At 45.0% G+C, this 26713-nt stretch overlaps 1 protein-coding gene across 1 annotated transcript in view; it reads left to right on the forward strand.

Moving 5' to 3' along the window:
* The window catches only part of KIF9 (kinesin family member 9), a 47452-nt gene extending 28532 nt beyond the window's left edge, over positions 1 to 18920 (forward strand). The window contains exons 13-21 of the mRNA XM_060162111.1: positions 1474 to 1529; positions 2310 to 2400; positions 2887 to 3020; positions 4583 to 4774; positions 5941 to 6155; positions 9168 to 9344; positions 9773 to 9888; positions 10301 to 10405; positions 18624 to 18920. Coding sequence (XP_060018094.1) covers positions 1474 to 1529; positions 2310 to 2400; positions 2887 to 3020; positions 4583 to 4774; positions 5941 to 6155; positions 9168 to 9344; positions 9773 to 9888; positions 10301 to 10405; positions 18624 to 18674 — 1137 coding nt within the window. The 3' untranslated portion in view covers positions 18675 to 18920. The remainder of the gene's footprint in view (positions 1 to 1473; positions 1530 to 2309; positions 2401 to 2886; positions 3021 to 4582; positions 4775 to 5940; positions 6156 to 9167; positions 9345 to 9772; positions 9889 to 10300; positions 10406 to 18623) is intronic.
* The last annotated feature ends 7793 nt before the right edge of the window (positions 18921 to 26713 follow it).

Here is a 26713-nt window from a genome sequence, read left to right on the forward strand (position 1 = left end):
GGCCACACCCCGATGCGTGCTGTGCTAGCCTTGGAACCTCACACTGAGAGGGTACAGGGGGTGTAGGGTAGGTGGTGCTGGACTCCCGGCCTCAGGGCCCTTTAGCCCACCTCAGGGCCTTGGCATCCATGTTTAGGGTTGCAGGGCTGTGGGTGACCCACAGAGTGGCTGACAGCCTTAAACAGCCTTGAATACACAGGAGGTGGTCCATCGCTGGGGGCACAAGTGTGGACCCTGGAGCTAGGCTACCCTGGATCGAATCTCAGCTCAGCTGTCTCCTTGCTGAGTGACCTCAGGAAAATGCTCAAGCTTGTGTACTCTGGTGGCCTCACCTGTACGGTGTGGTGGGGAGGGAAACCGAGCTGGGATGAACTGAGATGCAGCACCTCAGGGGCTTCACTGTGCCAGGCAGAGTGAGGGCATTAAAGGATGATGGTCATGCTGGTTGTCTACAAGGCAGACCCCCCAGGGCCCATGCTGGAGTGGGCCAAGGAGGAAGAGACAGCAGCCACACAGGGAAAGATGCATTGTTTTTATAGCACAGGCTGGCAGACCTCTCATCAGGGAGCTCATGGGCAGAACCTCGCCCGACCTGTTACTGTGAGCAGCTGCCAGAGGCAAGCCTGGGACAACTGAGAGGCAGGCTGCTCTGGTCTTCCTAGTAAGGGCAGCCCCAGACTGACCAAGGCGTCGCGGGTAATGCTGGTGGGCTATAGGCCCAAGAGGGAGGCTGATGGCCTTCCTCCAGCCACAGGTGAGTGTGTCTGTGCCCACACAGAAAGGTTCGTAATGGAACCTTTTGGAAGCAGGAGAGAGCTGAGGACAATAAATTCTATTTAAATGTTTTCTTAGTATTCTCAAGAACTAGAGTCATTTTAATTTTATAGAGGTCTTCACTCAGAAAAGGTGATTATTATAGTCGTGGTAAATAGTTTTAAAACTACTAATCAGGTGTTTCTCTGTTCTCGAGGAGGGCTGGCCTGCCACTTTCCTGAGAGGGTGCTGGCAGATGTCCAATTCTTTTTTTTTTTTTTTTAAACTTTTCGCTGCGTTGGGTCTTTGTCGCTGCGCACAGGCTTTCTCTAGTTGCAGTGAGCGGGGGCTACTCTTCGTCATGGTGTGCGGGCTTCTCATTGCGGTGGCTTCTCTTGTTGAGGAGCACGGGCTCTAGGCGCGTGGGCTTCAGCAGTTGTGGCTCGCAGGCTCTAGAGTGCAGGCTCAGTAGTTGTGGCGCACAGGCCTAGTTGCTCTGTGGCCTGTGGGATCTTCCCAGACCAGGGATCAAACCCGTGTCCCCTGCATTGGCAGGCGGATTCTTAACCACTGTGCTACCAGGGAAGTCCCAGATGTCCCATTCTTGAGACAGATGGTCCACGGGTTAGCCAAGGGGTCCTGGTTTCTCTACTAACACAGACAAAGCCTTGGTCCCGTGGTGCCCTTGGTCTAACCTCTGCCTTGTTCTCTTCCCTCCAGATAATCAACCTCAGACAGATCCAGGAGGTGTTCAACCAGTTCCGGGTGGTTCTGAGGTAAGGGGCCCACCCCATCCGCCCCACTGCTACGTCAGGCTGCCATTTTCATTTCCCATGGTATGGATGCCGGTCTCCAAGTACACTGCCTTCTCTCTGGTGTGTGAGGAGCCAGATCAGAGGCCTCTGGGTATGGCAGGCCCTGGGTGTCCCCGACAGCCTCTGCCCCTGAGCTCTTATATCCTCCTGCCCTGCCCTTCCCCTGGGGGAAGTGGGGAGGACAACCCTCCATTCAAGGGCTACTCAGAGACGAGGCGGTCCCTGGTTTCCTGAGTTTATTAATTGGACAGGAGGTCCTTGTGGAGTGCCAGCCCTGAAGATGGCCGGAGCAGGACACTTTGATACTCCCCACACCCGCCTCCCCACCTCAGGAGGGATTTGTGGTTTATTTGGGTACAGACATACCTGTAGCCTGACTGCCTGATGCTGGATGGTATCACAGAAGCTGGGTATGTGATTTTGAAGGGCCTGTTAGAGACAGACAGGTGGGGAAGCATGGTGCCGAGGTAGGCTTACAGTCCTTGTTAAAGGTCATCTTAGAGCAGTTGTGCTTGGCACATAAGATGGCCCCTGCAGATTTGGGGGCTGGACAATGGGTACACACACTGGGGAGTGGAGAGCAGGGGAATGAGCGTTTTTGGTCTGATCTGGTTCATGATGAGGATGTGGCTCTGCCGCAGGGGCCACACACAAACAACTTCTAACTCCAGTAGTTGGTGCTTGCCCAGTGGGTTCAGCATGGCCCCAGCTGTGATGGGTTCTTTCACTCTCTCTCCCAAGCCAACAGGAACAGGAAGTGGAATCCACTTTGCGCAGGAAGTACACCCTCATAGACAAGAATGACTTTGAAGCCATCTCTGCTGTCCAGAAGGTAAGCACAATTGCCTCTTGCCGACAAGACTCACATCAGATTTTTCCATCCCCAGATCTTTCCAGAGACAGTGAGTGTCTTGCATTAAAGCAGATCTAGGGTTGCGACAGATAAAGGTAACACCAGCATGAGCATGGGGTGACCCAGGCAGGAGTAAACCGCATATGAGTTCAAAATGTTCTCCATAAAATGGAGATGTGGCTAGTAGTAAACAAGACCAATTCCCAGAGTTAGGTTGGAAACGGGCCCCAAGAGCCTCAGCGTATGGAATGAGACACCAGACCATGAGAGGAGTTGATGTAGGAAGTGGACATTGGGTAGGGTGGTCAAAGACAGCTCTGCTGGGGACAGCCTGAAGTGACATCAGCAGGAGCCGCATCTCGGTGTGTGGGATGAACATGTCCACCTTTGGTCCATATACACCTGGTTCCCCAGGGAGCCTGAACCCTTAATTTAACCATAGACCTGCAACTGGCCTCTGTCCAGGCAGGGCTCGTGGATGATGACGGCCACCTAGTGGGCGAGCCTGACGGACAAGGCTTCGGACTCGGAGTCGCCCCTTTCTCGACCAGACCCGGGAAGAAATCCAAGTCCAAGAAGATGTTCAAAGAGCAGCTCAGGTGAGTGACCTTCCTGCTGCTCCAGCTGATCAGCACCTGGCCCTCCTTGGCTGGTGAAAGGGAGGACATGAGCTGTCCCTCCCTTCCCCCGGTATCTTAGTTATGGGGTAGTCACAATGGAGACCTCTCCTGCCAATACTAGCAGCATCTGTGGGGCCCAGGCTGGGGCTGGTCACCTGTCATCCTCACAGCAGTTCCACGAGGTGGGAGTTCATGTCTCCATTTTAACTAATGAGGAAACCAAGGCTCAGAGAGGGGAATTCATTCCAAGGTCACATTGCTAAGGTGTGGTAGAGTGGAAGTGAGAAGCCAGGCTGGCACTCGCCCTCCGGTACTTCATGTGGAAACCCAGCTCCCACCACCAGGTTCCTTCTGTGACCCGGCTAATTGGCACACACATCACCTAAAAACTCCAGCTCACCTTTCAGGCAAGACTCGTTTGTAGATGCAGGGTGTCAAGGTTCCCTTAATGAACCAGCCTCCCTGGGAAGTGCTGTGTCGTGGTGGACAAAGCACACGCTCTGGAGGTAATGCCTGGGCTCACCTCCCTGCTCAGTAGTTCTTTCACCCACGGGGGTCACCCCAGTGAGGTGTAAGAGCCTCTCTGCCTCTGTTTCCTCATCCCTAAAATGGGTATAATAACAATAATAGCATCAGTCACTGGGGTGGTTTTGAGGATAAGTGAGTAAATGCAATTCCTGTCCCTGGAAGACCTCAATACAAATATGTTGTTACCATTATCACTTGTAAAAGGACACGGGCCAGAGCTGATTGTAGAAAACTGTCACATGCAGTATTGGAGTCGGGTAGGAGGATGCCCTGGCCTCCTCCTGCCTCTTCAGGAAGGGAGGTCACACCCCCACCCTCTCTGTTCTGCCGTTGGGTAATTAGTACAGTAACAAATGGATCGAGGCTTGGTTCCCCCAAGCCACACCTGTTGCAAGAAGAAGAAAAGAGAAGGAAACAGTGGAAGGAGCCATGTATATCCTCCCTTTAGTTCAGTCCTGCTCACATGTACCTCTCTGGGAGGGAGGACCCCGGGTGCCATCAGTTGGAGAGGGAGGATGGCTACTTTCCGGGGAGCTGGTGTGGGCACTGACAGAGGTGGGAGAGCAAGTCGGGGACTGATCAGAGCAGCGGGTCAGACGTGTCTCTCTTTACTGTTGGTCTGCAGACAGACGCACCCTGGGTGGGGGCTCTGCTACTCCTTCCCAGGGATGCCTGTGTGACTAATACCTCAGCAGCCATGATGCTCCTTAGAGCCTGTGGCCCACCCCAAATGTCCATATGCTTCCAAACTGGAGACTGCCCATTTTTCCCAGGTGTCTCCTGCTGAGACTGCTGGAAGGAGGACTTCTTGTTCTAACAAAAGGGAGAGAAATTCTCTCCTCTTCCTCCCCATCTGCATGGCTTAGGGTTGTACTCTTTGCCCTTTGGCCTGGGTTTATGTTCAAGATAGGAGCTGAGTGGGCTGGGGCTTCTGGTGTATGAGTGCTGAGCAAGATTACTCCCCTCAGCATCAGAGACACTGAGCCTTGGGTCTCCCTGCGTTCTCCTTCCAGCTCCTTGGCAAGAAAGGAGGGTGCCAGCAGCCCTGTAAGTGGCAAGGAGTTGGATGCTTCCACCTCCAAGACCCAGTTGACCCCATCCTCCAAGGATGGAGATGTCAAAGACATGCTTCTGCAGGACCGGGAGACCTCCAGTATTGAGCCCCTTGCCTCGGAATCCCCAAAGGAGGAATTACGCCCACCCAGGTGACCATCTAACAGTAACTCCTGCACCAGATCACAGAAAATCAGCGTATGACAAGGAAAGAGCACCTGCAGATAGAAGAGAAATAAAATGGGGGTAATAGGCAAAGACTAGGAGCACAGTCCAAAAAAGAAGAAATATGATGGCTTATACACGTGCAAAATGGTTCAACCTCAGGAGTCATCCAAGATACACAATTATACACGGAATCATTTTAGACCCTCCAAATAGCAATTATTTGAATAATTAAATTTGCATATTTTGAATAAGTAATATATTCAAAAGATACAAAATTCTCAGGTATGAGACCATTCCTCCAGCCACCCAGTTCCTCTCTGTGGTGAGTCAGTGATTGAGTTTTTAGGAATCTATCCTGAGGAAGTAATTAGAGATGTAGACAAAGATTTATACAAAAAGATTGTGTCATTAATTTAAAAAGCAAAAGAAAAAAATTTTGGTAACACCTTCAATAGTTGACATTAGGGAAAGGGCACTAAGTGAATCATTTTCTCTGCCCTTGAAATGTACAAAGATGTACATGAAGAATTTTTCCCCAGCCTGTGAACACTTCCAAACATTCAGAGAAGTTGGAAGAATTGTATAGTGAACACCCTCTTGATTCTACCATTAATGTTACCATAGTATTTCATCATATGTCTTTCTCTCCATCCTTCCATCCATCTTTTTTCAAAAAATGGATTTCAAAGTAAGTTGCAGACAATCTACTTTCCCCTGCCCAGCACTTCATCTTATATCTTATTAACTAGAGTTCTCAAAGAGTTTTTAATAGCATGAAAGAATGCTTCTGTGAAAAAAGTAAGATGTAAAATTATACATATTGCATGACTCCAAATATTAAAACAGTTATCAAAGAAATGAAGGAGATACACCAAAGTGTGGTTGCCAATAGGTAATGAGTGGTATTTGGGGTTTTTTTTTGTGTAACTTTTCCTTACTTTCCTCATTTTCTGCAATAGTCACGTGCCCTTGTGTGCTCAGTAAAACAGAGACGAGAGAATGATTCCTACACAGTTTAGCTCCCATCTGGGGTAGGTGGTGCCCAGGAATTCTGACCTGCTTACGGAAGCCCCAGGGAAGAAAGGTGAAGTGCCTGGTGGCTCCAAGACAGCTGCACCATTTCTCCCTCCTCCTTCCCCTCCATCTTCAGGCCCAGCACCCCACCCGCCAAGCCTGTGGCCTTTGAGGACTTTAAGAACGAACGGGGTAGTGAGATCAACCGCATCTTCAAAGAAAACAAATCCATTTTGAACGAGCGGAGGAAAAGGGCCAGCGAGACCACACAGCGCATCAATGCCATCAAGCGGGAGATCGACATGACCAAGGAGGCACTAAATTTCCACAAGTCACTACGAGAGAAGCAAGGTAAAGGTGATGGGAAGATAGTTGGGGGACAGTGGGATCTGAGTCATCCTGCTCGGGATGGGGCAGCCTTGGGCACTGGAGGACTGAGTTGGAAGGGGGCCAGCAGGGGATGTTGGGGTGCAGGCTTCATCCCTGGGTCATCACTTGGCTCTAGTCAGCCCTGGGGAACCACAGAGTCCTTCCCTGTCAGCTAGCTTCTGCCTGCACGTCCCCTTTCTTGCATTATCTCAGATCTAAGTGCTGGACCTTCCATCTGATATGTGCTTCTGCCCATGGAGGGACAGAATGTTGGTCTTGTAGACACTTCCCCAGGGAGATGGGTGACTGGCGACCGCCACAAGGTCCATGGGTCCTGGTGTTGTCTCCTCACTGACCACAGTGGTCTGATTGGGGTAGGGGTGCTGGTCAAGACATGAGAAACTGAGGAGGGAATGAGAATGTGGATACCAGGGGCCAAGTGATTCACTGTCACTAAGACCATTCCTCATGCCAACCCCGCAACAAACTGGCCTAGCAAAGTCTTGTCTCTTAAGGCAGGTGGTGTGGGAAGCCCTCAGGCTCAACGAGCAGGGACCCCTGTGTGGGGAGTGGGGAGAGTGCTAACCCGGTTACCCTGACCTGGTGCCCTTGTCCCAGTGGCAGACACAGCCCATACCTTCAATGGGCACCAAGAACCCTCAAGCTTGAGTAAGCAGAGGACTCATTTGGAAGGGCTGGTCAAGTACAGATTCCTAGGCTGCAATCAGTGGCTCTGACTCAGGAAATCTGGAGCAGGGCCCAGAACCTGCATTTTAATGAGTAACCATCCCAACACTGAGGCTGGTGGTTCAGAGGCCACACTCTTGTTCACAGGCAGGGCACACCACCGGTTACTGGGCTTTCCCTTGCTAAATCACAACCCTATGCTAGGCCAGCCTTCTTGAATGATCTCACTGATCACCTGGGCATCTCCAGGTGGCACTTGGTTTTCTGCAGGTCAGGGGGATCATCTCACTCACAGAGGTTGCATTTTACTCACTTATTTCTCAGAGGGCAACTTTATTTCCAAATTCTTGGGGCTACTTTGCTCATACCCTATGGACCAAGCGTTAACACACTGTTCCAGAGGGCAAAGCCCTCCATGGGTTTGGGAAGTAGGGGAAGGTGGGTGATGATGGCTCCAGACATGCCCCCACCCAGAACCTCTAGAGTGAAGGCCTTGCAGGACGAACAAGCACTTCTTTGTGCCTTCTACCTACACCTTTTTTTTTTTTTAATATTTATTTATTTGGCCACACCAGTTTTTAGCTGTGGCAGGTGGGCTCCTTAGTTGCAGCTCCAGGGCTCCTTAGTTGTGGCACGTGGGCTCCTTAGTTGTGGCATGCGAACTCTTAGTTGCAGCACGCATTTGGGCTCTAGTTCCCTGACCAGGGATGGAACCCGGGTCCCCTGCATTGGGAACGTGGAGTCTTAACCACTGTGCCACCAGGGAAGTCCCCCCATACCTCCTTTGAATATGCAACCCCTTATTATATATTTACATATTTTAAATAATATATATGCTGATATATCACTTACTCCTCAATATACCTGAAAATGGACATTTTTAAAGGATGGGTTGAAGAAGAAATAAACAATATGTTAAAATATTTAAACTTTTATCAGTATCAAAAAACATTTTTGCTCTTTCCCCCCGAAAGCAGTTGTTCTTCCCATTGGTTGTTAAAATAGCAAGTAAAATACCTTTATCTTAAGGGAACAGATCGAGTAAATTCATTTTTAAAAATATTTTCTAGGTACCTTGACTGACAGCCACTTATCAGCCCAGAACAGTCACTGAATTTGAGACATTAATTAGTCTTTTGTGGAAAAAAAAAAAAAAAAAAAGAAAAATCATCTTAAGTTCAGCTCTCATAAGTGTTTTCTGTGGAGATAATCAGAGAACCTCTGGGTAGCACAAAAGATGTTGTCACTCCCCATGTCAACAGAGTACTGTAAAGACTCTACTCTGTGACTGACGGATTTGTCTGTATCAAAGTGACCACATCAGGCCCACAGCATGCAAACCAGGTTGCTCTGCACTGAAGGTGAGGGCTACCCTGGACACCACTCCCCCCCACCCCACCCCACTGCAAACACCTTGAATTGGAACCCTTGCCTCTCCATGAATGGTGTCAGTGACACTTAATGTGCCTCACTTCTCCCCTGTAAACATCAGCGGAAGTGCTAATGCTTTCCTCCGGTGCCTGGGGACTGCCTCGTGCACCCTGGCCACACACCTCAGTCACAAACAGGACTCACTCTCCAAGGGTCCTCGGGCTGGGTGTTGACACGATGCCTTTGCTGAACTTTCAAGGTGCTGTGAGCAGTAGACAGCCAGGTGAGTGGCTCCACAGATATCGTTATTTTGTCTTAACCTAACAACCTTTCAAACTGACAGACCTGAAAAGGTCCATACAAAGAGACAGTGAGTAGAGGAGATGACTAATAGCACGACTGACCCCTCTCCTCCTGGAGCCCTCTGACAGCCATCCGACAAGATGTCTGATGTTCTCTGACAAGAAGGTAGCTGGCGAATGCTGAAATCGTCAAGAAGACAATTTGAAATGTGGGTTTACATCTACTGTTATTAATAAGGAACCCTGCCCAACTGCCTTGTGGTACTAGCCAGTGGCGGCAGCTTGTTTACATAATTTATAAAAAAGGTAAACACCTGTATAATAGAGGTATTTACTGGATATCTTTGGCTAGTGGGGTTTAAGATCAAAATAATCGTGGAACGTGGGCCATCTCTACCCTTTCCTCTGCCTACCCCTCCTGTTTGTCCTAAAAATGCCAGTGTGGTCCTCTGACCTGAGCCCCCTCTCCCTGTGAGACATATCCTAGTAGCCTGGCCTTCTCATGCCTTGTCCACCTCCATGCTGCACCCCAGCCCTTCCCAGGTCCTGTCTTCATGCTTTGCCAGCACTCTCCCCTCTTTCTGACCACCTCAGGTGGGCACCTCATTCCCTAACCTCTTCCTTCCCCCTGCAGGCGAGTATGAGAACAAGGGGCTGATGATCATTGATGAGGAGGAATTCCTGCTGATCTTGAAGCTTAAAGACCTCAAGAAGCAGTACCGGACAGAGTATCAGGACCTACAGGACCTCAGGGCTGAGATCCAGTACTGCCAGCGCCTGGTGGATCAGTGTCGACATCGCCTGCTCATGGGTGTGCCGTTTGGGAAGGTTGGCTGGCCACCTGGGGTTCCAGGAGGCACAGGGCAGGGCTACCGTCTGAGTTCTAGAAGTGGCTTCAGAACTTTTCTCTGGCAGAGGCAGGGGCTGGACAGGACTTTTTTTTGGCTGTGCCCTGGGCCATGCGGGATCCTAGTTCCCCTAGTTCCCGCTGCAGGGATCAAAGCCTGCAGTGGAGTCTTAACCACTGGACTGCCAGGGAAGTCCCTGGACGGGGCTTTAGATGTGTGTTTCCAGGATTCTGAGGGCAGGAGATGGAGATGGGAAAGGGTGAGGCCCTGGAGCAGGAAGTGAAGAGAGGGTGAGCTGTGACAAGCACAAGACAGACAGACAGACACAGCCTTGACCTGCTTCCTCAGGGACTCCCCACCCTCACAGTGCCATCTCCCTGTCTCCCTACAGAATTTGACATCTGGTACAATGAGTCCTTCTTTGTCCCTGAGGACCTGCAGGCGGCACTGAAGCCAGGTGGCAGCATCCGGCCAGGCATGATGCCTCTCAGCAGGATTGTGTCTCTGGTGAGTGGCACAGGGCAGGGGTGGGGATGGTGACGAGCACAGGGCAGTGGGCAGTGCCCCTTGTCCTCTGTTCTCTCCACAAGCTTGGCAGTGTACCGGCTGCTCCCAGCCTCTCCTACAGCTGGCCCAGGCAGGTGGGCAGGTACAGGTCTCTCCCCTGTTATCAAGGATGAGGACAGAGAAACCACCACATGCTGCTGCACCCCTTCTTGAGTGGCTCATCTTGCCCTGGTGGTGGTTACAGGGTGTCCGTGATGACACTGGAAAACATGAGGCTGGGGGATTGTGAGCTATCCTGGGTGGAGGTCTGCAGACCCAGCGAGAGGCTGCCCTAATGCCCACCACAGGCCCTGTCAGAGTGGATCCTGACAACGCCAGGCTAAGGGACTGTGCTGTGTTGGGACTCTTGTAGGGAGAAGATGACCAGGACAGGTTCAGCCGGCTGCAGCAGACGATGCTGCCAGAGGGCCCTGATTCTGTCTCCTTCTACAATGCCAAAGTCAAGACAGAACAGAAGGTAACTTGGGGGATTCATGTCTCCAGGAAGGCAAGGCCTCAGGGACCTCATTACTAGGACACCCAGGATTACACTCCCCACTGTAGAGAGGCCGAGGAGGAATACGCCAGCCCAGGGAAATCCAGAGTCACCCAGAGTCAGTGGGTATCTTCTGCCAACTCCAGAGTCCTGGGGCTGGGCTGGAACCAATAGGGGTCCCACAGACTTTGGCCAGGCCTGGACATGGCTGGTGAGTGCTAAGACAGCCCATGTGTGAATAACATGCCAGGACAGGGCCTGGGGCTCCCCTGAGGCCACTTCCTGTTGGGGAGAACCTCTCCCGTGGAGGCCACTGTGCACAGGTGGCAGGGGACCAGAGGACCACAGGCAGCCAAGGCAAAGCTAGACATGGCCTGGTACTCTCCTCACTGAGCGGGCTGGAACAAAGGGTCTCCGCTCTGCTGAGGCTCAGCCTGGAGCCAGAACACAGGAGGCCTGTATGCTGTGCGCTTTTCTGTGCCCAGAGGCAGTTCTTATACGGCAGGTGGCAGCTGCACATGGGGTGACTGCCCAAGTGAGCTCATGGTTTTAAAAATATTTTTGTGGTACTCATTTACATTTTCAATAGGATGATACAATTGAAGCATTAAAAAGCATGAAAATACTAATACCCAGTCCCCCATCAGTCCAGCTCCCACCAGTCCCCCCTGACAAGGAACCGCTGTCACTTATTTCTAGTGTTCCTCCTGCACATTGTTCTGCATCTCGCTTTTTCCACTTAACAGTCTATCCTGAAGATCGTCCCCTTTCAACCTGTTGGTGCTGCTGTGTTCTTTTTCACAGCTGCATAGTAGTACTCCGTTGCAAGGATCTATCAGAATGCATTTAATGCATCTCATATTGAGGGATTTTAGGAGGTTCCACTTCTTTACTATGACAAACATTGCTGTGATAATTAACCTTGTACAAATGTGAATTCACGCAGGAGTGAAAGGCAAGTTTGTAGGAGTGAATTTCTTGGCCAAAAGGACATTTGTACTTTTTTTTTTATTATTATTAATTTATTTATTTTTGGCTGTGTTGGGTTTTCGTTTCTGTGCGAGGGCTTTCTCTAGTTGTGGCAAGCGGGGGCCACTCTTCATCGCGGTGTGCGGGCCTCTCACTATCGCGGCCTCTCTTGTTGTGGAGCACAGGCTCCAGACGCGCAGGCTCAGTAGTTGTGGCTCACGGGCCTAGTTGCTACGCGGCATGTGGGATCCTCCCAGGCCAGGGCTCGAACTCGTGTCCCCTGCATAGGCAGGCAGATTCTCAACCACTGCGCCACCAGGGAAGCCCGACATTTGTACTTTTGATAGATGGTGCCGAATTGCCTGCCTAGAGCTGAATCCATCACCCACCCCCCACCCCCCAGCAGCATATACAGGATGCTAGTTCCCCACAGCCTCCCCGCAAGATGCAGTATCCTGCTTTTTGGGTTTTTCCAATCTGAAAGGTGAAAAATGGTCTCTCAGTCTAGCCTTGATTTGTATTTCTCTTATTATCAGTAAAGTCAAGCTTCTTTTCATATGTTTAAGGGCCATTTTAATTTCTTTTCCTATAAACTGCCTGTTGATATTTTTGCCCATTTTTCTATTGGTTGTTGGTCTTTTTCTTATTAATTTATAGGAACTCGATACATTGGGGAGATTAGCTCTTTATGATATGAGTTGCAAATATTTCCCCCTATTTGTCTTTTGGCTTTACTTATGGTTTTTTTGTAGTTATTTTGCTGATTTTTATGAAATCAAGTGTATCAGTCTTCTCTTTCTTGGCTTCTGGATTTTGTGTTATAGTTAGAAAGCCCTTCTCCTGATTGAGTTCATTCTTTACATTTATAGTTAAACTGATACCTTCACTGACCTTTGATGGCTGTGAGGAGCTAAAGCCCACTCAAAGAAGCTTGAGTGAAGGGGTTTGTTAACACAGATTCTGAAGGTTCCATAGTAGCACCTCTCACCCTGCGCTGTGTACATACATCACCAGGAGTCTTGTTAGAATGCAGATTCTGATGCAGCAGGTCCAGGGTGAATCTGAGAGTCTGAACTTTTAATAAGTACCCAGATGGTGCCCATGCAGCTAGTCCAAGACCACACTTTGATTAGCAGGCCATAGAACTCATTGGTAGGAAGCAGGGCCCAGGCTCCTCTCCCTCCAGGCCTTTCTTCTTCCAGATCTGACCTTAGCTTCTCCCTGAGGTTTGATCCTTCATCTATCTGTTCTCCCCTCCCCACCTCTCAATTTCTAGCTCCAGCCTTGGCCCTGACATGCCCTTATTTTCCAAGACTTCACAGCCCCAGTGCCCAATATCACCTGACTACTTACTTTGTGCCTCTCTGGAGGGAGAAGCCTAACTGACTCTTCTTGGGTTAAGTGTGCATTCTTGGTTCAATCAGCTGTGGCTTGGGGAAGGGTCACCTGCCCATCCCAGTTGCCTGGGCCCACTCCTTCAGCAGGAGAGAGGATGGCTTTATCCAGGCATCCATTTAGCCTTATGCTGTGGCCATCAAGCTTTATTAACTCTGGCCCCTGAAGGGAAGCCCAGATCAGCCCTGGATCAAGGAAGCCCAGACCTGTAGGAGGGCAGGGCTCTATGGGAGAGAATGGAGTGGGGTCAAGTAGGCATAGGCAGCCCAGCCTCGGACATTGTTTGACTGTGACCACTATGCAGGAGCTTCCTTGTCTGACCACAGAGAGGCCTACCCCTTCTGGGCTCAGAGGAGGGGGCATATGATATGAGGCAGGGGTCCAACTTTATTCTTTTCCATGTGGATATCCAGTTTTCCCAGTACCAATTGTTGAAAAATTGATTCTTTCTCCGTTGAATTGTCTGGCACCCTTGTTGAAATTCAATTGACCATAAATGTGATTGAACTTAAGCTCTAAGAGTCCTGAATGTATAAGCTGAAATTACTTTCCTCCTGAAAGAGTTTGCACCTGCTTTTGCCATGTGGCATTACCAACCCAGGACCTTTTTAAACTCCTTCAAGAATTCCAGCCTGATAAGGGATTAATATCCAGAATATACAGAGAATTCCTAAAACTCAACAACCAGAAAACAAAATCCAATTCAAAAATGGGCAAAGGATTTGAATAGACATTTCTCCAAAGAAGATATACAGATGGACAGTAAACACATGAAAAGATGTTCAACATTACTAATCATTAGAGAAATGCAAATCAAAACTACAATGAGATACCACCTTACACGCATTAGGATGGCTACTAATAAAAAAAAAAAGAGAAAATAACAAGTGTTGGCAAGGATGTGGAGTAATTGGAACCCTTGTGTGCTGTTGGTGGGAATGTAAAATGGTACAGCCACTATGTGAAATAAACTAGTCACAGAAAGACAAATAACTGTATGGTTCCACTTACATGAGGTACTTAGAGTAGTCAGAAATCATAAAGATAGACTATACATAGAAAATTCTGAAGATGCTACCAGAAAACTACTAGAGTTCATCAATGAATCTGGTAAAGTTGCAGGATACAAAATTAATACACAGAAATCTGTTGCATTTCTATACAGTAAAAACAAAAGATCAGAAAGAGTAATTAAGGAAACAATCCCGTTTACCATTACAACAAAAAGAATAAAATACCTAGGAATAAACCTACCTAAGGAGGCAAAAGACCTGTACTCAGAAAATGATAAGATACTGATGAAAGAAATCAAACATGACACAAACAGATGGAGCGATATACCATGTTCTTGGATTGGAAGAGTCAATATTGTGAAAATGACTATACTACCCAAAGCATTCTACAGATTCAGTGCAATCCCTATCGAATTACCAATGGCATTTTTCACAGAATTAGAACAAAAAATTTTACAATTTGTATGGAAACACAAAAGACCCCGAATAGCCAAAGCAGTCTTGAGAAAGAAAAACGGAGCTGGAGAAATCAGGCTGCCTGACTTCAGACTATACTACAAAGCTACAGTAATCAAGACAGTATGGTACTGGCACAAAAACAGAAATATATATCAATGGAACAGTATAGAAAGCCCAGAGATAAACCCACGCACATATGGTCACCTTATCTTTGATAAAGGAGGCAGGAATATAGAGTGGAGAATAAACAGCCTCTTCAATAAGTGGTGCTGGGAAAACTGGACAGGTACATGTAAAAGTATTAAATTAGAACACTCCCTAACACCATACACAAAAATAAACTCAAAATGGATTAAAAACCTAAATGTAAGGCCAGACACTATCAAACTCTTAGAGGAAAACATAGGCAGAACACTCTATGACATAAATCACAGCAAGATCCTTTTTGACCCAACTCCTAGAGAAATGGAAATAAAAACAAAAATAAACAAATGGAATCGAACGAGACTTAAAACCTTTTGCACAGCAAAGGAAACCACAAACATGACCAAAAGACAACCCTCAGAATGGGAGAAAATATTTGCAAATGAAGCAACTGACAAAGGATTAATCTCCAAGATTTACAAGCAGCCCATGCAGCTCAATAACAAAAAAACAAACAACCCAATCCAAAAATGGGCAGAAGACGTAAATAGACATTTCTCCAAAGAAGATATACAGATTGCCAACAAACACATGAAAGAATGCTCAACATCATTAATCATTAGAGAAATGCAAATCAAAACTACAGTGAGATATCATCTCACACCAGTCAGAATGGCCATCATCAAAAAATCTAGAAACAATAAATGCTAGAGAGGGTGTGGAGAAAAGGGAACCCTCTTGCACTGTTGGTGGGAATGTAAATTGATACAGCCACTATGGAGAACAGTATGGAGGTTCCTTAAAAAACTACAAATAGAACTACCATATGACCCAGCAATCCCACTACTGGGCATATACCCTGAGAAAACCATAATTCAAAAAGAGTCATGTACCAAAATGTTCATTGCAGCTCTATTTACAATAGCCAGGACATGGAAGCAACCTATGTGTCCATCATCGGATGAATGGATAAAGAAGATGTGGCACATATATACAATGGAATATTACTCAGCCATAAAAAGAAACGAAATTGAGATATTTGTAGTGAGGTGGATGGACCTAGAGTCTGTCATACAGAGTGAAGTAAGTCAGAAAGAAAACCAAATACCGTATGCTAACACATATATATGGAATCTAAGAAAAAAAAAAGGTCGTGAAGAAGCTAGGGGTAAGACGGGAATAAAGACACAGACCTACTAGAGAATAAGTGGTGCTGGGAAAACTGGACAGCTACATGTAAAAGAATGAAATTAGAACATTCCCTAACACCATACACAAAAATAAACTCAAAATGGATTGGAGACCTAAATGTAAGGCTGGACACTATAAAACTCTCAGAGGAAAACATAGGAAGAACATTCTTTGACATAAATTGAAGCAAGATCTTTTTTGATCCACCTCCTAGAGTAATGAAAATAAACACAAAAATAAACAAATGGGATCTAATTAAACTTAAAAGCTTTTGCACAGAAACGGAAACCATAAACAAAGCAAAAAGACAACCCTCAGAATGGGAGAAAATATTTGCAAGTCAAGCAACCAACAAGGGATTAATCTCCAAAATACACAACCAGCTCATGCAGCTCAATATCAAAAAAACAGACAACCCAATACAAAAATGGGCAGAAGATCTAAATAGACGTTTCTCCAAAGAAGACATACAGATGGCCAAAAAGCACATGAAAAGATGCTCAACATAACTAATTATTAGAGAAATGCAAATCAAAACCTCAATGAGGGGACTCCCGTGGCGCTGGTTAAGACTCCCTGCTTCCAACACAGGGGATGCAGGTTCGATCCTTGGCCAGGGAACTAAGATCCCACATGCTGCACTGCTTGGGCAAAATAACTAACTAAATAAAACAAACAAACAAAAACTATCAGTACAATGAGGTATCCCCTCACACTGGTGAGAATGGCGATGATCAGAAAGTCCACAAAGAAAATGCTGAACTCATAGAAACAGAGATTAGAATGGTGGTTACCAGGGGCTGGGGGTGGGGGTGGGGAATGGGGAGATGTTGGTCAAAGGACACAAACTTCCAGTTATAAGATGAATAAGTTCTGGGGATCTAATGTATAGCATGGTAATTATAGTTAATAATGCTGTAGTATATACTTGAAAGTTGCTATGAGAGTAGATCTTAAATGTTCTCACCACAAAAAAGAAATAGTACTTATATGATATAATGGAGGTGTTAGCTAATGCTATGGTTGCAGTCACTTTACAATATATAAGTGTGTCAAATCAACACGCTGTACACCTTAAACTTATGCAATATTATATTATATGGCAGTTACATCTCAATAAATCTGGGGGGAAAAAGTCCACAAAAAATAAATGCTGGTGGACATATACATACTACCAAATGTAAAACAGATAGCTAGTGGGAAGCAGCTGCATAGCACAGGGAGATCAGCTCGGTGCTTTGTGACCACCTAGAGGGGTGGGATAGGGAATGGGAGGGAAACGCAAGAGGGAGGAGATATGGGGATATATGTATATGTATAGCTGATTCACTTTGTCATAAAGCAGAAACTAACACACCAAAAAAATATAAATAAATAAAAATGAATAAATAAATAAATGCTGGAGAGGGTGTGGAGAAGTCGGAACCCTCCTACACTGTTGGTGGGAATGTAAATTGGTACAACCACTATACAGAACAGTATGGCGGTTCCTTAAAAAACTAAAAATAGAACTACTATATGACCCAGCAATCCCACTCCTGGGCATATACCCAGAGAAAACCAAAATCCGAAAATATACATGCACCTCAATGTTCATTGCAGCACTATTTACAATAGCCAAGATATGGAAGCAACCTAAATGTACATCGGCAGAGGAATGGATAAAGATGTGGTACATATATACAATGGAATACTACTCAGCCATAAAAAAGAATGAAATAATGCCATTTGCAGCAACATGGTGTGACCTAGAGATTATCATACTAAGTGAAGTAAGTCAGACAGAGAAAGACAAATATCATATGATGTCACTCATATGTGGAATCTAATTTTTTAAAATGATACAAATGAACTTATTTACAAAATAGAAACAGGCTTACAGATATTGAAAACAAACTTATGGTTGCCAAAGGGGAAATGTGGCAGGGAGGGATAAATCAGGAGCTTGGGATTAACAGACAACACTACAATATATAAGATAGATAACCAACAGAGACCTACTATATAGCACAGGGAACTCTATTCAATATTCTGGGACAACCTATATTCTGGGATAACCTATATGTGAAAAGAATCTAAAAAAGAATGAATATATGTATATGTATAATTGAATCACTTTGCTGTACACCTGAAACTAACACAACATTGTAAATCAACTACACTCCAATAAAACTTAAAAAAAAATTTAAAAATTAAATGACTGACTTAAAAAAATCATAAAGATTGAAAGTATAGTGGTGATTTTCAGGGTCTGCGGGGAGAGGGGAATGGGGAGTTATTGTTCAAAGCATATGGAATTTCAGTTTGGGATGATGAAAAGAGTTATGGAGATAGATGATAGTGATGGTTGCACAACATTATCAATGTATTTAATGCCACTAAATTGTACACTTAAACATAGTTAAGATGGAAATTTGTATGTTGTGTGTATTTTACCACAATAAAAAATTGGGGTAAAATAATTCCAGCTTCATGTGGGAGCTTCAGTTTCAGTTCAGATTCACCATGTGGGGAATCTAGGATTCACCTCCAAATTCCATGTTGGTTTTAGCATTTGCTTGCTCACTGCCCTGCCCACTGATTCTGTTTCAGCTTACTTTTTCCACATGCTTTCCAAGAGGCTAGCAGTTCATTAAAAGGGTAGGATTCACGAACATCTAGTTGATTTGCAGAGGGAAGGCCCTTCGGAATACATGGGCCCCCATCCCTCTGGAGAAAGAGCCCTTTTCTTTTCTTTTTTTGAACCTACTTCTTGTCAGAAACTTTCAAGTGGGCCCTTGAAACATGCCTGTCTCCTTTTAAACATTTAAAAACAGTTTTACACACTTTCTTTAGGATGAAAGAATGAGAGGGATTGAATGGAACATTATTTCTCACAGAACTGGGGCTAGTCAAAGGGAATCCTTGTCCTCAAACAGTGATATTTGCAGGAAGAATGATGGGGTGGATATAAGTGGTGTGGCTTCTGAGTCCTTGTTAGGTCCGCATGTCCTAATCAACTTCTGTTTTCTCCCCTTTTCTGTGTCTAGCACAATTATTTGAAAACCATGATGGGCCTCCAGCAGACACATAGAAAATAGGGACTCACTGACAGTGCGTTGAAGGACGAAACCCCCAGCTACTCCTGCCTATTCTAGAGGCACTGCCAGAGCACCTGCCCAGACTCCAATCCCTCTGCTCCAAGGCTGGGCGCAGCCCAGAGAACACACAATGGCCTACCTGCCAGGAGGAACAGCCTTCAAAGGACACCTTCGAATATCTTCACAGAACACTTTTGGTTTCGATTCACTGTCTTATATGCAGGGACAGGATAAAATAACTTTCTAGTTCGGCTTTCAGTGCTCATCCAAGAACTTTATTTTATTTCCTATCTGGGAGGATGTCTTCCCTATGTACAGGTGGGGTCCTAACCGAGTCTCCAGTAAGAAAGTGAAGAAGTAGCTCAGCCAGTCTCCCTCTGGCAGGCCTTTGTCCCACTGGTCAGCCTCTTTCCTTTCCTGGATGGCCATCCTGGGGATGAGCTGGGTCCGAGGAGTCCTGGTTCTCATGGGTGAGACTGTAGGTTCTCGCAGGGAATCCTCTCTGTGTTCCTGAGCCAGTGAAGGCAGGAGGTGCTTCTTCCTCAGCAACCAGGAGAGGATGGGGTATAGGTGGAAATGACTGAAAGGCAGATTTTTACCTCAAAATAAGAAGAGGCTTAAAATGAGATCATTCCTACCATGACGTTAGCAGTGAGAACCCCATGGTGGGAGGCTGTCTGGCAAGGAGATTGCAGAACCTGCACTAGCTGGAAGGTTGAAGTAAATGGCATCTTTCCAATCAAAGACCCTATGGTTCTGTTCTTCAGCCCATCAATGAGCAGCCAGATGGGGGTTTTGTTGAAGAGAGAAAGCTGAAGGCTTTCCTTAAGGTCTCTGCCCTCTCTCCTATCCACCCCCTTTCTCCTTCACTGACTGGCAGATACACAACGGTCCTGAAACAGCTTTCAGAGACTCCTTCTATGCCAAGGCTTCCCGGAGCAGCTTTGAAGTCCCCTGACTTCATTCCCTTGGATGACACGTGGGGGGCTGTCACTGATCAGCACTTATGGTGTACACACAGCCTTGTTGGTCAGTCCTCATGTTTCCTTTAAATGTGGCCAAACAGGCAGATATGGCCAGGCTCTGCTCATCATCCCAGCTGATGAGTTGGAGGCCCTAGAGAGTTCAGATTCTTCCCCTTCTTGGCTGCCCTTGCCCTTACCAGCACTTGTTTGGGGTTCCCGCGTCTTTGGAGCAGCTCAGGAAATAGAACATAGTAAACAGGAGTACATCACCTGCTGGAGCCACAGGAAGCAGCCATTTGTGGTATAACCAGTCCCCCTTCCCTTCATTCCCTGTCACTGGCTAGAATGGCATGTGGCATGCTGGTCATCCCTGCACAGAATTCCTGGACAGCCAGTCCTGGGGCCTGCAGGCCAGGGCAGGCTGGGCCTCTGTCATGGCAGTTGGTCCCGTGTGTCTCTAGCTCATTCGTCACCACATACGCCTCGGTCAGTTCTGGCACAAACTGAAACAAGTAATCGTCAGCGTGGGCAGAGCCACAGGAATAAGCCAAACGGTGCTCTGTAGATCACCCTCCATGCAAACTCCTCACAGGAGCAGATGCTTCCAACATGACAGGGAGCTAGGGGGCATGATATCCACTCAAATATGCCTGTTGTTCTAGAAAATAGTTCCTGCTGAGCTAATCTGACCATCACAATCACCCCTAAAGGGACTTCCAATTCCATCAATGTGACAGATAAGGTAACCTGAAAACACTCTGGCTACAAAAAGAGATACTGTCTAAAGTATAACATTCTTTTAAATGCAAAGCTAAATTTGCAGGAAAGAAAGGAAACTGCCAGGAGCTGGAGAATTGAAAACCAGAGTGGTCAGTGTGTGAACCGGCTATGGCTGGTAGAAGGTGTGTGAGTGGACGGTTGCTTTTGAGTGTTAATGCCCACATAAGTGTGAGAAATAAAACTATGGCCCATGCCTCATAGGAAGATGGAAATGGGACCCCTTGCATAAAGGTAGCACCTGATGAAGAGGTGAGCTAAAAAAATTTCCCCACTGACATGGAGAAATAACAAGGAAACTATCCCCAGGGATGAGGGAGAACAGGTCCTGTGAGAATTTGCAACCATGCACAGGTTTGGGATTCAAATTTACACTGTGTGGTCCAGGAACCACCAGGCTGAAGAATTAGCATAAAAATTAGCCCAAGGCTTCAATAAAACTGGAGATCTAAATGTTTGTTTTAGACAGAAAAAAAATTTTTTCCCAAGGTTGAAACACCTAGTAGAATGAAATTTTAAAATCTAGTGTTCAGGCCCTTTATCCAGCTACACAGCATTCCCACAAAGCCCTAGTAAACATGAGCTCCAAAGATTAAACACACACACAGACACACACATGCACATGCATGCACGTGTGCACATGTGGCATACATGGAAACAATGTATCATGATGGAGGCACAGTGTAAAGAGAATCAGTTTCAGAGTCATTAGAACTTCAGATAACAAATTACTGGATAAAGATTATACAATATATATGTTATGTTTTAAATAAAGACAAAGTATGTGTCAAACATATGATAAAGGCTATTAAAATAGAGTGCATATTTTTTTAAAAAGAATTTCTAGGAATGAAGAAAATGTAGTTCTAAAAGTTAAAATGACAGACTAGAAACAGTGAAAGAGAGAATTAATGACCTGGATGATGGATCTGAAGAAACTGCTGGGACTTGTAGCGTAGAGGGAGGAAGAGAAAGAAAATTGAAAGCACGATGAGTCATGGTGGAGAGAATGAGAAGATTTAGGAAGCATCTAATCACAGATCCAGAGGAGATAATAGGGAGATCACTCTCTTGGTGATCTCATCCAGCCTTGTGGCTTTAAACATCATCCATGTGCCAACTCTCAATTTTATATATCTAGCTTAGGCTGCTCTCCTGATCTCCAAAACTGTACAGGCATACCTTGGAGATACTGTGGGTTTGATTCCAGACCACTGCAATAAAGTGAATATCTCAATAAAGCGAGTCATATGAATTTTTTAGTTTCACAGTGCATATAAAAGTTATGTTTACACTGTAGTCTGATAAGTGTATGATAGCATTATGTCTATCAAATGTACATATCTTAATTAAAAAATATTTTATTACTAAAAAATGCAAACCATCATCTGAGCCTTCAGTGAGTTATAATCTTTCACAACAGTAACATCAAAGATCACTGATCACAGATCACCATAACAAGTATAATAATAACGAAAAATTTTTAAATATTGTGAGAATTACCAAAATGTGACACAGAGACGCAAGTTGAGCAAATGCTGTTAGAAAAATTACACCAATAGATTTGCTCAATGCAGCGTTGCCATAAATCTTTAATTTGTAAAAAGCTCAGTATCTGCAAAGTGCAAAAAGCAAAATGTAATAAAACAAGGTATACCTGTATAGCTAACTGGTAACTTGGCATCTCCACTTGAGTGTCTATTAAGATACTTACAAATCAGCATGTTTAAAACTAAATGCTCGGACTTCCCTGGTGGCACAGTGGTTAAGAATCCGCCTGCCAATGCAGGAGACGCGGGTTCGAGCCCTGGTCCAGGAAGATTCCACATGCTGTGGAGCAACTAAGCCCACGAGCCACAACTACTGAGCCTGCGCTCTAGAGCCCACAAGCCACAACTACTGAGCCCATGTGCCACAACTACTGAAGCCCACGCACCTAGAGCCCATGCTCCTCAACAAGAGAAGCCACCGCAATGAGAAGCCCGCACACCGCAACGAAGAGTAGCCCCCGTTCGCTCCAGCTGGAGAAAAGCCCACATGCAGCTACGACCCAACACAGCCAAAATTAATAAATAAATTTATTTATTTAAAAAAAACACAAAAAAACCCCTAAATGCTCAAATGCCACCCCAAAACATGCTCCACCCACAGCCTTCTTTATCTCAACCCTATTGCTCAGGCTAAAATCCTTAGTTTTGTATTTCACTCCTCTTACACCCCACATTGAATCTGTCAAGAAATTCAGTGGACTTTAACCTTTGAACTATATTAAAAATCTGATCATTTATCAGCTTGCAGGATCTCTGCAGTGAAAGCACATAGTCTTTAGCCACTGCACTGCCAGGGAATTCCAGGGAGTCTCACTCTGAACTTGACTGTTGATCAGTGGTTGCACTTTTCTGAGGCAATACGATATAGGGGTAGAACATGGGCGTAAACATCTTATTGGTGTGGGACCTTGGAACAAGTTGTCCAATTTCCCTGCCTTCCTTTCCTCATGTGTAAAACAACAATTAATTATCCTGGGGCTCTGTGAAATGAAATTAATGTATGTCTAGTGCACAGTAGGACCTCAACCAACTGAAACTGCCATGACAGTAACAATAACTATAATAATAATAAAGATATGAATGTGTTCAGCATTACATCTGATAGATGGTGAACAAACACACACACACACACACCCGTGCACGCGCGCGCGCACACACACACACGCCCCAACCAATGTTAGGCTCCCTTTCCACTCCCCAAAATAGATTTTGGATTTGAAAAGGCAGCATTCTGACTGGCATTATCTTTCTCCAATTAATCCTGACTGATGGCTTTTTAAGACCAACCCAAAAGCTTACAGTAAAAGTAGCTGCTAAAAATATAGTGCCATCCTGAGCAGTGTTACTGGAGGTCAAGTGTCTGGGGTTAGGGAAGCAGCAGCCCCACTGCACACCACATCTGCCAGGCTGCACTTGGGACTTCATGTCAGGGACTGGAGGCAGTGTTATAAGTGAACAGACTCCCCTGGGGAGGGTGACCAGCATCATGAGTGGCTCTGAAAATTCTGTCAAGCAAGGAATAATCATGGAAACCAGGGATATTCAATCTGAGAAGAGAAATCCAAATAGGACATATTCATATTCATATTTTGTCATTTCAGGAGACAAAAACGGAATGAGAATTTTCCAACCCAGAAATGGATTTTCTTAGTACAAACTGGGCTTCCAGTCCCTGGAGGATACAAGCAGTGTCTAGGCAGACCCAATCAAAGCCCTCAAACCAGGAAGAAAGATCTTGAAGGCCTTGAGTTTTCTTCTAAATCTAGATTCTGTGATTCTATAAAAGCAGTTGTGGAAAAGTTACTTAACATATCAGTTGAAAATTATATCATATACAGAGATATTCACACATATATATGAATAAAAAAAGACTAAAATGTCAAAAGTGGTTATTTCTGGATGAAACTGGAAGTGATTTTTCCCCTTAAATTTTAAAATATTTTTAAATTTTTCTGTTAAATATAATTTGCTTTTCTTAACAAAAATAACATTTAATTTAGAAAGATATTTTTACATGAGCAGATGAAAGACATTTTTACCAGCTCAGCTTTCCAACAATAAAGGGAGAGGCACCCTATTTGCAGAAATGTATCAGCAACGGCTGGAAGAAAAAAGAGGGAGTACTGCATGCAGGGAAGGGGCTTACCTCAAAGGCCAGCCATGATTGTGTGATTTGATAACTAAATGACTTTTAAGAAACAAGTGGGATTTTCCTATTATACACCCCTTGAAGGAGAATCTGCTCTGTCCAGAAAAGCTGTAAAAAGCATTAGGATGCTAGAGTTGAGTGTGTGTGGAGTAGACAAGTATTGTTCTTTTATTATTATTATTATTTATTTATTTTGGCTGCACCGGGTCTTAGTTGAGGCACGCGGGATCTTCGTTGCAGCATGAAGGATCTTTTAGTTGCAGCATGTGGACTTCTTAGTTGCGGCATGCATGCAGGATCTAGTTCCATGACCAGGGATTGAACCCAGGCCCTCTGCATTGGGAGCATGGAGTCTTACCCACTGGACCACCAGGGTAGTCCCAAGTGGACAAGAATTGTTCTTAAATTTGGGAATGATGGCAAGGGCGGAGATGGCAAGGGTGGAAGAAACTGTCTTTGCTATAGGGCTGTGCCTGGCCTTCTCCTGCAGAAGGTGAGAGGGTCTGAAGGAGGAACTGGAAGGCTCCCAAAGACGCTGAGAGCATAGAGAATGTGGTCACATATGTGGCCAGGTACATGAAAATGGAACACAGGGTCTGAGAACCCCATGCCAAGTCCACATGCTACCACTCAGAGTCTGTGACCTTAGGTGCCACTTCTCTGAGGCTCAATCTCTGCCTTTGTAAAATGGAGGCAGCAGCTGTTACTGCCTGCCCTACTACGTGGATGCTAAAAGGACCAGGCAAGTTAATGTCTATGAAGACTTTGCAATTCATAAATGCCCATTATTTATTCCTGTTCACGATTATAACTTTTTTGAAAAATTCTCCTTTAACAACAGATAAATGGACATTCTTCTTCAGTGTTGCAGAATCAACTGGCTCATGTTTTCTGGAGGACAATTAGGTAGTCCATCTCCAGAGCCTTAAAAATGTATATTGGTACATACTTTTTACATTAGTACAAACTTCTTGGATAAAAATTTGGTGATACCTTTAACAATTTTAATTGTGTATAACAGAGGTATACCATAAACACATTTTGTTCAAATACAAATTTTAATTAGAATTATTTAAAAATTATTTCAAAATTATTATTATATAGTAATTATTATTTATTTTTATAAATAATTATAATTATTTTATTTTAGTAGCCAAATTTTTTAAGTTTTACATTTTAATACTTATGGGCACCATAATTTCCAAGTAACATGGGCTGCTCGATTGTTACGTGTACTTCTGTGATACTAAACAGTCATTCGTTTTCAGTATAGTCAGCAAAGGTGAGTGGAGGAGCCAGATTTATTTCCGTAGGTTCTGCAGTAAAGTGTTCAACTGACAGTGATGTTGTCATCAAGTTATTAAAGCTTCCTTCCTCTCTAATAGTGAGCTGACTGGGTAAAGATTTATCTCCTTCTTCTTCAATTCCTGGACTTGAGGCTAAGTTGATGATACAATTTCACTGAAGCAAACACACATACTGAAGAGTTTTGCTTTACTTGAAGAAAACACCTACTAAGTAGTAGATGTAACATTGCTACTTTCACTTACATATTTTTATTTCTAATAAATAGATTCCTTTGACTTTGGACCTGGAACTGTTGCTGTGGAGCAAGGTGACTTGCGTTTAAGGAAATAAAACTGTTTATGAATATCCATGTGATACTCAGCTTCCACTGCATACACACCAACTTCAGTATCTTCCCTGGAGTGAGAATATAGGAGAATCTTTAGAGTAGGGTTCATGGAAAGTATACTAGCACTCTCAAGGTTACTTCTATCAGGAAAAGACTCTCCAAAAGACCCCCTGAAAACCTGTTCAAGTTAAGTTAAATTTAATAAACTTACAGCATTAAAGAGAATGCCAAATTGACAAAGTCATAAACATTTCTCAGAAGGGGAAAGTCAGGGAAGGATGTTTACAGGGCTTTAGGGCCCAAACTGGGTAGTTTAAAGGAGGGTCTTGCAAAGCAGGAAACTGATCGAGATTAGGCAGAATTTATAACAATAATTTTGGATTGGCAGGCACAGTGAGGCAGCAGTCTTTAAGCAAGTGTCGATGAGTAAAATGCTAGTTTTGATAAGTAAGCTCTTTTTGTTAGTTCATAGTCTTCTAGGAGCAAGTATTTGTTGGAACAAATAGCTAAGTTATTTTTGCTTGTTCTCAGTGTGTAATGACAGGAAAGTATGCCTGGACCCAGTACTTTTTTTAATCCAGAGAGAGGAAATTAAATTGGTTTCAGTTCTCTTTATCAGGTTCCTGCAAACTATTTTTATTGTAAGCAAAAACTGGTTGTTAGTAAGTCCTACTGTGTTGGTATTATTATTGAAAAATAGTGATAAGTCTTCTTGTTATAGTTGTACTTAAACACCTAATGGCTGCCATTTCAACTTGTATATGTATGAGAAGACAGTTCCCAAATCTCTGACAGGTCAGGTAATGTCTTTGCCTGAAGAAAAATGATGAAAGCAGCCCATTCTCTGTCTTTGACCAACACATCCTGCTGCACTAAAGGGACTGTCTGAAGAAACATCTGAAAGGTATAGACAAAACACTGTATGCCTCTGATTCCAAAACCACTCACAAGCTTTACCATGT

The sequence above is a fragment of the Lagenorhynchus albirostris genome, chromosome 10 (genome assembly GCF_949774975.1).
Source record: "Lagenorhynchus albirostris chromosome 10, mLagAlb1.1, whole genome shotgun sequence".
Lineage (NCBI taxonomy): Eukaryota > Metazoa > Chordata > Mammalia > Artiodactyla > Delphinidae > Lagenorhynchus > Lagenorhynchus albirostris.